The sequence below is a fragment of the Caretta caretta genome, chromosome 13, assembly GCF_965140235.1.
Source record: "Caretta caretta isolate rCarCar2 chromosome 13, rCarCar1.hap1, whole genome shotgun sequence".
Lineage (NCBI taxonomy): Eukaryota > Metazoa > Chordata > Testudines > Cheloniidae > Caretta > Caretta caretta.
In genome coordinates, this window is record NC_134218.1 from 42,535,542 (window position 1) to 42,545,691 (window position 10,150).

Sequence of the window (10,150 nt, forward strand, 5' to 3'; positions counted from 1 at the left end):
TCCTCAGTGAATAAACACTGAAAGATTCATGGCCATGGGGGCGGGGGAGAGAATAAGTCTGTAGCCTGGTGAGGGGAGGACTTACCTGGGGGGGACACCCGGTGCCTCTGCTCCAATAGACTTTTTCAAATAACTTATTCACAGTGGAACAGCTTCAGTAGAAGACACTGAGGTCCCTCCCCCAGCCCAGAATGTCCCATAGCCCAGTGAGTAGCTTAACTATTGAGTTAAAAGTTACAAGGGACCTCCTCCTTCCTCCCCCGCAGCTTAATGGCAAGAGAAGGTTTGCAAATAATAATCTCAGAGAGAGGCACGTCCCTACAGCCCAGATTTAGACACCTATATATCCCTGAGAGAGGCCGGGCTTAGCGCACACACCACTCAGCTTGGTATCTCCCTGTTGGCTAGTTTAGGGGAGGAGCCGCCTAGCCTGCTGGCTTTTGTGGATCCCATATTTAGGTGTCTGTCTCTCCCAGCTCATTCTTTAGGAAGCCTGAGCCACCAACTTGAGTTTTGTGAATCCCAAAGATTTTTGTAGGCACCTGAAAGCATGTTCAGCTTCACCGCACCCAAGTTCCTTTGTGAACTCGCCATACATACCTTCTAGGAACCTCACACAGACAAATGGACTAGGCCTCACAGGTGTAACTGCGACCCCCCGTGTGCTAATCTGTTAACCAATGGGGAATATTTCTCAGGACAGCTGGAATACTTTCCCCCTCTCTGGACTCCACATTGGAAGTAGTAGAGAGGGGTTTTTATAGGGTCACTTAGTTTTTCCCACCATAAAAACTGAGGGGTCAATTAAAATACTGAGTGAGTAAAGGAAGTAAACTTCCTGCTCCTGGGTATAAAATAATGTTGTATGAGTGGGGTGGGGTGTAGAAAGAAATTTCCCCTAAGGGCAGGTTCCCGCATATCGATCCAGCGAAGGGTCCCTTGGACCTTCCTCTGAAGCATCTTGTACGGGCTACTTCTGGAGACAGAATACTGGTCTAGGTGGAGCCTGATCCACTATGATCCTGTGTTTCCTGGTTTCCTTTAAAATTGTGAGCAACCTTAGTGCTCAGCCCTAACCATAATCTTAAATCCTAACTCAAAATCCTAACGCTGAACCTAGCTCCCAACCCTGCTATTAATTCTGAACCGTTATCCCGAAACCTTGCCCTAATTCCCCCAGAGCCATAACCTAATGCCAAAATCCTAATCCTAAACATAACACCAACTTTAACCTTAAACCTAACCTAATAATTGCCACAACCCTCACCTTAACCCTAGCCTTTGCTGTAACATTACCCTTGCTTAACCCTAATACCAACTCCTAACCCTAATGACTAATGAGGCAATATAGAGGCTTTCTGGTATTTTAAAATCTAGTAGATGCCTAACTCTCATTGAATCCCTCGAGGCGCCTCTCTCCATCTGAATGCACCTAAGGGCAGACTCACAAAGGGACTTAGGCACCTAAAGTGGCAAGTAGGTGCCTAAATCCCAGAATCAAGCCTTTTGGGGATTCACAAAACCCTCGTTCAGATGCCCCCAAGGCCTGTCGTGGCCTTAAATCTCTCCGTGCCTAAATTTATTCAGTAAAATTTGCGGAGGGGGGGAAGTTGTTTTGTGTTTTTTCCTATCAGGATGCACACTGCCATGACAGGACGCGGAGGCCTAAACCCCAGAGTGATTCTCAAGATGGAGGAAGATGGGGTGATCCTGCACCTAACTCACCTGCTAGGTCCTGCCCAGTAAGTGTGCCCAGACCTCACCTATCGGATCGGCCACCATAGGCATTTTAAATACAAGCTGGGAGAAAGGAGGAGCCCCTCCTCTTTACTTTTATCCCAGTCTTTAGGTTACTCACCTGGGATGTAGGAGACTCCTGGTTCAAGGCCCCCCTTCCACCTGAGCACCAGAAGAGATTTGAACAGGGATATGTAACCTTGTAGGTGAGTATCCCAACTGCTGGGCTTTGGGATATTTGGGGAGGGGGGAGATCCCTCAACTGGCCTGAAAGAGCTGTTCCCCAGTGAATAAACACTGAAAGATTCATGGCCATGGGGGTGGGGGAGAGAATAAGTCTGTAGCCTGGTGATGGGAGGACTTACTTGGGGGGGACACCCAGTCCCTCTACTCCAATAGACTTTTTCAAATAACTTATTCACAGTGGAACAGCTTCCCCAGTAGAAGACACTGAGGTGCCCCCCCCCCCCAGCCCAGAATGTCCCATAGCCCAGTGAGTAGTTTAACTATTGAGTTAAAAGTTACAAGGGACCTCCTCCTTCCTCCCCCGCCGCTTAATGGCAAGAGAGGGTTTGCAAATAATAATCTCAGAGAGAGACATTTCCCTACAGCCCAGATTTAGGCACTTATATATCCCTGAGAGAGGCCTGGCTTAGCGCACACACCACTCAGCTTGGTATCTCCCTGTTGGCTAGTTTAGGGGAGGAGCCGCCTTGCCTGCTGTCTCTTGTGGATCCCATTCGGAGGTGTCTGTCTCTCTCAGCTCATTGTATAGAAAGTCTGGACACCAGACTTGGGTTTTGTGAATCCCAAAGATTTTTGTAGGCACCTGAAAGCATGTTCAGCTTCACCGCACCCAAGTTCCTTTGTGAACTCGCCACACATACCTTCTAGAAACCTCACTCTGTCCCTACTTTTCCGTGCATGTATATATATGCTACTCTGAAACCTATAATAAAAGAGGGGGTACTGAGACTTCCCAGCATCACAGTGGTGTTTGTGGGGTAAATGCAGCAATGTTTGTGCAGTGCTGAGGTTACATTGGGATATGGACCCAGCACAGAGATCTCAGAAGCAGGGAGAGGTAGACAGTACAGTTTAGGACAGTGAAAAAGTAATAAAAACCTGATTTTAATATTAATCTGAACCCGTAATGTCAGTCATAAACCCTAACTCAGAATCCTAATGCTAGCCCTAACTCCTGACCCTAACCATAACCAACACTCTAATCCTAACTCCAAACCCCAACTTCTTCCTAACCATAACCTAAAGTCTAATCATAAATCTCACCCTGAACATAATCTCAGCCCTAGCCTTCAATCTAACCTAACCTTTAATCAGTAATCCTAAAACTAACCCCTAACTTTAACTTTATTCTAACCCTAATTTTCAATTTAACCCTGACCCTAATCTTAAACATAACCCTGGTCCTAACCAAGACACTAAGCAGTAACTCCTATCCCTACTCTAACACTGATTTATCTACACCAACCACAACTCTTAACTATTTACAAAACCCTAATTTAATGCTAACACTAATCCCTAACGCTAATCCTAAACCCTAAACTTAAATACCAACCCTTAATCGGTCTAATTGTAATCTCCACACTTCTAGCTCCTGACTGTGCCCCAACCCAAAGTGTTAATCCTAATCCTAATCAACTTCAATAATACAAATAAATTTAACCCTACATTCTAAGCATTTAGGTATAGTCATAGTAACATTTAATCCCTTACTACTAATTGTAACCCAAATGCTACCCAGGGCTAAAATAAAAACGGGGGTGGGAGTGGGGTGCAGAATAAGACAGAGATATTGTAAATACCAAGGAATAGAGATTACACCCTGAGTTCTTGACATCCGAAGTCTCATATTTCAGTCCTTTGTGTTTTGAAGTCAGTGGTGTTTTTGTACAGCTCCCCCGGTGGCTTTGCTCTCTGTGTCTCTCATGGCGCAGTAATAGACAGCAGAGTCGCTCACTTCGCTGGAGTTTTTCTCCAGGTGGAAGGATTTGGAGTTTTTCTCGAGTTTAGCAGAGAACCCTCGACTGCGTCTCTTCTCCTCCTCGTCCGAGGCTTCATATTGTGTCAGCAACAGGCGAGGGGCCTCATGGGGATACTGCTCGTACCAGAAGAGCCCAGGAGTAGACCCAGAGTAATCATAGGTGCAGTGGAGAAGTACATGTCTTCCTTCCTGGATGGGAACGGTGCCTTTTGGTTGCATTACTGAGTCTGCACAGGTCCTTTCTGCAAAATAAAATAAAATATTAAATTGAGCAGGGCTGGAAGAAGTGTCATAGTATCGAAGGCATTTGGGGTCCCAAAATGAATTGTAGATCGGGTCCTCGCTTCCTTAAAATCCTTCCAAAATCTCAGCCAAACATAGCATGAAACATTTTGTCAAGTGTTCCTCATTTCCGAAGATCTCCTTCAATTTACTACCTCCCCAACCCTTAAAAATGGTGTCCAGATTCCTTTTATTCTTAAACTATTTACATCAGAAATGAAGAACCATTTACACATGAAGGAATCCCATCTCCTTTTCATTTTGTCACTTGAATAATTTTATATGTCCTTCATGTTGCGTCTCTCTCAGCTATCCGTTTCTTATTTAGTCATTGACAGGTTGGAAGGAAAGAAAAATAGACTAGAACGTCTTGGCCACTGCAAAAAACATGATTTATAAAATGCAAAACAATAAAATACTTCAAGTTCCCAAAACAAACTATACTCACTTGAACAAACAATTATCAAAACCATGAAGGGGAAAGAGAGCGGCATGGCCGTTTTAATAATTTTTGTTTAATAGTCCTGCAAAATCTGCCCTTTTCCACGTCCACAGCTGTGTCCTTTTCGTTCCCTGGTGCACAGAAGAGCAAAGATAAAAGTTTGCTTTGGGTGTGATGCCTTTGAAAATGATTATATCTCTGCTTTTGCAAAAGTTTAGCAGCTGCGCTAGCGGTATGCTTGTCCCCTTTCTGTCTGCAAGAGCCCTTGAACTTTTTTTGGCAATGCCCGAGGAGAAGAGTTACAGGAGGAGACTGCAGAGGCCAGAAAAGGAAAAACACTTTGTGTCACAGACAAATGGACTAGGTCTCACAGGTGTAACAGCGACCCCCTGCGTGCTAATCTGTTAACCAGTGGGGAATATTTCTCAGGACAGCTGGAATACTTTCCCCCTCTCTGGACTCCACACTGGAAGTAGTAGAGAGGGGTTTTTATAGGGTCACTTAATTTACCCACAATAAAAACTGAGGGGTCAATTAAAATATTATCCGAGTGAGTAAAGGAAGTAAACTTCCTGCTCCTGGGTATAAAATAATGTCGTATGAGTGGGGTGGGGTGTAGAAAGAAATTTCCCCTAAGGGCAACCTAAGGGCAGGTTTCCCCATATCGATTAGGGGTAGCTGGTTCCCTGGAAGGGAGGCACTGGCAAAGGGCAGTAACCCGGGGAAGGAAGCTGTAGTCTGGGAGAGACATGGGCCCTAACGTGGTGGAAACTTCGAAAGAGCAGGTACCGGCAGGTGAGACACTGCCAGAAGAGGGTGCTCCTGGACTGTGAGAACTAATTCCGTAGGACGGCCAGCAGGAGGCACCACCTCTGTGAATCTGAACCTCTGTCACACTCTTCTACCTAGTCCCATGTGTAATAGCTGCAAAACCTGGCTCATGTTATGGAAAGGGATTTATGTGGCCAGTTCTTTGGCTAGAGGCCTCTGTCGTTAAATACCTTAAGTCCCCCCTCCCCCAAGTAATTTCAAAAGAAGAATTATATTGGTCAGTTATTTTTTACTTGTTCTTTCATGCGTGCTCCGGCTTCATTATTCACTCGTGTCCCAGACACTTCCATCTTTTCTGGGTATCTTGGGAGATAAGAACATGTTCAGCTTCCTTACCATTCTCGCCATTTATTACAAATGGTACCTAGTAGTTCCCTGAGGAATGGCCTTTTCGAGGCATCTAGATGTCTGTCTAACTGCAGTAGATTTTCAGGTTTCAGAATTATATGTTAAGGTGGAAATAACATTTGAGTAGAAAGTGCATAGTTTGGTCCTTAAATTGTAGCTTTCCAATGAACAAACCTTGTTTAAATTGGTAAATGGTTCATGGAAATTCATTGTCATGTTAGCCAATGACTCTTTGGAACTCATTGGCATAAAATATATGTGATGTCAACAGTTTACCAGACCTTTTTTTTTAAAAAAAATGGGATGATTATATGGATAAATTCCAGAGTTTCCCTAATGAGGACTTAAAAATTGAAAGATGGATAAACTTTCCAATCTCAAACAAACTGATATTTGTCCAGGTTTAGGGGAGAAACTCCCCTATCAAAGATAATCCCATAACAACTACCCATTGCAAGGTGTCTTATCCCTTCCTCTGAAACAGCTGGTAGTAGAGTCAAAGAGTGAACACTGAACTGGATGGTCCTCTGTTCTGATCCAGTGTGGTAAATCCAATGTTCCTATCTTCCCAATTTCTACCTCATTCCATTTCTAAAGCCTTCACTTAGGAGACACCAGGGGAGTTGTAGGAGGAACGAATTGCTGGAAAAATGTAATGACAGGATTTGTATTTTTAGGTATCCTGTTGGGAAAAGGTGATGCACTGAATTTTTAGTCTCACAATGTCACATATTTTAATGGGTCAGATCCTCCGCTGTTGTAAACTGGAGTAGCTCAACTGTTTCCTCTGTAGTGCACTGCTTCACAACAAATGAGAAACTGGACCATTTTTCAATGGAGCTGTGGCCAGTTAACACCACCTTGGACTCTGCCCCATTCACTCTAGGGGAGATAGGCAGGCAGATTTCCACCACTAGGAATCTGGCCCATTCACTCCATAGTTGCCATGCAAATGTGTATCATTTGAGCAGCTAGGCCACAAAAATCTGTGTCCTGTCATCTTCCCCCAGCGGGTTTTTGTGCAGTGAACCTGCTGGGTGCAATCACTGTGTTGCTCATGCCACAGTAGTAGACAGCAGAGTCGCTCAGTTCACTGGAGTTTTTCTTTAGGTGGAAGCTCTCCTGTTTGTCAGGTGTGGCGGAGAACCCTCGCCTGCTCTTTCTCTCCTCCTCATACAATGCTTTATATTGTGTCAGCAAGAGGTAAGGGGCTTCATTTGGGTACTGCTCGTACCACCAGAGTGTCGGAATCGGGGTGTTGTCAAAGAAGCATTTCAGAAGCATCGGTTCCCCTTGGGATACTGTCACTCTGTCATCAGGTTGTGTCACTGACAATCCATTAGCCCCTTCTGGAAAAAAATAAAAGTTTATATAGACACACAGATGGCTCTTGGCTTGAACCTGCAGTGTTCATCTACCTCCCAAGCATCCAGAGACTGGAGGAAGGAGAAGGTTTATAAACATATGGTTACAAAAAGAAATTAGGACTAACTGTGCATCGCCTGGAACTGGATGCAGCTGCATTTCAGTTGTGGCCATTTCCACCCGATGACCGTCTGGCCCCAAACAGAGATGAAATGGTGCAGATACGCTACTCACCCAGAATCCGAAGCAGTGTAAGAACAGACACCCAGGGCAGGAACATATTTCAGGGATGAAGTGGGATGGAACCTCCTCCCCAGTCCCCACAGCCCAAGAAGGAAGCTTTTTCCTCGCCTTCCCCAACTGTGAAGAGGGGCTGGGAGGGAGAGGTTTTACTCAGGGGGGTGATGCCTTAAATACATTGGCAGCTCCTTTCCTACTGCCGCTGGTCTCCTCCGCTGAGTCACTGTGGTGCTAACCACGTAGGCAGCCCGGCGCTGCCCCTGCACTCGGCTCTTTGGCTGCTGCACGGAGCTGGAGACTCGAGGAAGGGGGAAGAGAAATTGCGGCGGGATCCGAGACCAGGCTAAACAGCGGGGCACTGAACGGCCAGCCTGAGACAGCTCTGCCAGAGAGGCGAGTCGGTGAGAAAACAGCGGCCCCTTGTGGAGAGCGTGGAGGAAGTTTTGCTAAACAACTGCTCTACACTTCGAATTAACCCTGCACCCGTCCACACAACTAAGCCCTGGTCTACACTAGGACTTTAGATCGAATTTAGCAGCGTTAAATCGATTTAAACCTGCACCCGTCCACACAATGAAGCCCTTTATTTCGACTTAAAGGGCTCTTAAAATCGATTTCCTTACTCCACCCCTGACAAGTGGATTAGCGCTTAAATCGACGTTGCCGGCTCGAATTTGGGGTACTGTGGACACAATTCGATGGTATTGGCCTCCGGGAGCTATCCCAGAGTGCTCCATTCTGACCGCTCTGGACAGCGCTCTCAACTCAGATGCACTGGCCAGGTAGACAGGAAAAGAACCGCGAACTTTTGAATCTCATTTCCTGTTTGGCCAGCGTGGCAAGCTGCAGGTGACCATGCAGAGCTCATCAGCAGAGGTGACCATGATGGAGTCCCAGAATCGCAAAAGAGCTCCAGCATGGACTGAACGGGAGGTACGGGATCTGATCGCTGTTTGGGGAGAGGAATCCGTGCTATCAGAACTCCGTTCCAGTTTTCGAAATGCCAAAACCTTTCTGAAAATCTCCCAGGGCATGAAGGACAGAGGCCATAACAGGGACCCGAAGCAGTGCCGCGTGAAACTGAAGGAGCTGAGGCAAGCCTACCAGAAAACCAGAGAGGCGAACGGCCGCTCTGGGTCAGAGCCCCAAACATGCCGCTTCTATGATGAGCTGCATGCCATTTTAGGGGGTTCAGCCACCACTACCCCAGCCGTGTTGTTTGACTCCTTCAATGGAGATGGAGGCAATACAGAAGTAGGTTTTGGGGACGAAGAAGATGATGAGGAGGAGGTTGTAGATAGCTCACAGCAAGCAAGCGGAGAAACCGGTTTTCCCGACAGCCAGGAACTGTTTCTCACCCTAGACCTGGAGCCAGTACCCCCCGAACCCACCCAAGGCTGCCTCCTGGACTCAGCAGGCGGAGAAGGGACCTCTGGTGAGTGTACCTTTTAAAATGCTATACATGGTTTAAAAGCAAGCATGTGAAAGGATTACTTTGCCCTGGCATTTGCGGTTCTGCCTTTGCAAAAGGTTTCTGGGGAGGGCAGCCTTATTTCGTCCTTCATGGTAGGACACTTTACCACTCCAGGCCAGCAACACGTACTGGGGAATCACTGTAGAACAAAGCATTGCAGTGTATGTTTGCTGGCATTCAACCAAAATCCGTTCACGCGGTGGGAGGAGGCAAAATGCGACCTTGTAACGAAAGCACATGTGCTATGTATGTAATGTTAACTTTCAAGGTTTACCCTGAAAGAGTGTAGCCACTGTTTTATAAAATGTGTCTTTTTAAATACCGCTGTCCCTTTTTTTTTCTCCACCAGCTGCATGTGTTTCAATGATCACAGGATCTTCTCCTTCCCAGAGGCTAGTGAAGCTTAGAAAGAAAAAAAAACGCACTCGCGATGAAATGTTCTCCGAGCTCATGCTGTCCTCCCACACTGACAGAGCACAGACGAATGCGTGGAGGCAAATAATGTCAGAGTGCAGGAAAGCACAAAATGACCGGGAGGAGAGGTGGAGGGCTGAAGAGAGTAAGTGGCGGGCTGAAGAGAGTAAGTGGCGGGCTGAAGACAGGGCTGAAGCTCAAAGGTGGCGGCAGCGTGATGAGAGGAGGCAGGATTCAATGCTGAGGCTGCTGCAGGACCAAACCAGTATGCTCCAGTGTATGGTTGAGCTGCAGCAAAGGCAGCTGGAGCACAGACTGCCACTGCAGCCCCTCTGTAACCAACCGCCCTCCTCCCCAAGTTCCATAGCCTCCACACCCAGACGCCCAAGAACACGGTGGGGAGGCCTCCGGCCAACCAGCCACTCCCCCACAGAGGATTGCCCAAAAAAAAGAAGGCTGGCATTCAATAAATTTTAAAGTTGTAAACTTTTAAAGTGCTGTGCTTAAAGTGCTGTGTGGCATTTTCCTTCCCTCCTCCACCACCCCTCCTGGGATACCTTGGTAGTCATCCCCCTATTTGTGTGATGAATGAATAACGAATGCATGACTGTGAAGCAGCAATGACTTTATTGGCTCTGCAAGCAATGATTAAAGGGAGGAGGGGAGGGTGGTTAGCTTACAGGGAAGTAGAGTGAACCAAGGGGCGGGGGGGTTCATCAAGGAGAAACAAACAGAACTTTTACACCGTAGCCTGGCCAGTCATGAAACTGTTTTTCAAAGCTTCTCTGATGCGTACCGCGCCCTCCTGTGCTCTTCTAACCGCCCTGGTGTCTGGCTGCGCGTAACCAGCAGCCAGGCGATTTGCCTCAACCTCCCACCCCGCCATAAACGTCTCCCCCTTACTCTCACAGATATTGTGGAGCACACAGCAAGCAGTAATAACAGTGGGAATATTGGTTTCGCTGAGGTCTAAGCGAGTCAATAAACTGCGCCAGCGCGCCTTTAAACGTCC

The 10,150-nt window shown here is 46.8% G+C and overlaps 1 protein-coding gene across 1 annotated transcript; it reads left to right on the forward strand.

Annotated features, from left to right (window-relative positions):
• Positions 1-7,783: 7,783 nt before the first annotated feature.
• Positions 7,784-9,689, forward strand: LOC142068771 (uncharacterized). Its single transcript, XM_075118596.1, has 2 exons — positions 7,784-8,685; positions 9,074-9,689. The coding sequence occupies exons 1-2, from the start codon at positions 8,106-8,108 to the stop codon at positions 9,613-9,615; spliced, it is 1,122 nt and encodes a 373-aa protein (XP_074974697.1). The 5' UTR covers positions 7,784-8,105; the 3' UTR covers positions 9,616-9,689.
• The last annotated feature ends 461 nt before the right edge of the window (positions 9,690-10,150 follow it).

Excerpts from the sequence above, each read along its gene's own strand:
- LOC142068771 (XM_075118596.1), top strand. The coding sequence starts at position 8,106 with ATGCAGAGCTCATCAGCAGAGGTGACCATGATGGAGTCCCAGAATCGC. Across the intron at positions 8,686-9,073 it reads AGGCGGAGAAGGGACCTCTG|CTGCATGTGTTTCAATGATC; the intron begins GTGAGTGTACCT and ends TTTCTCCACCAG.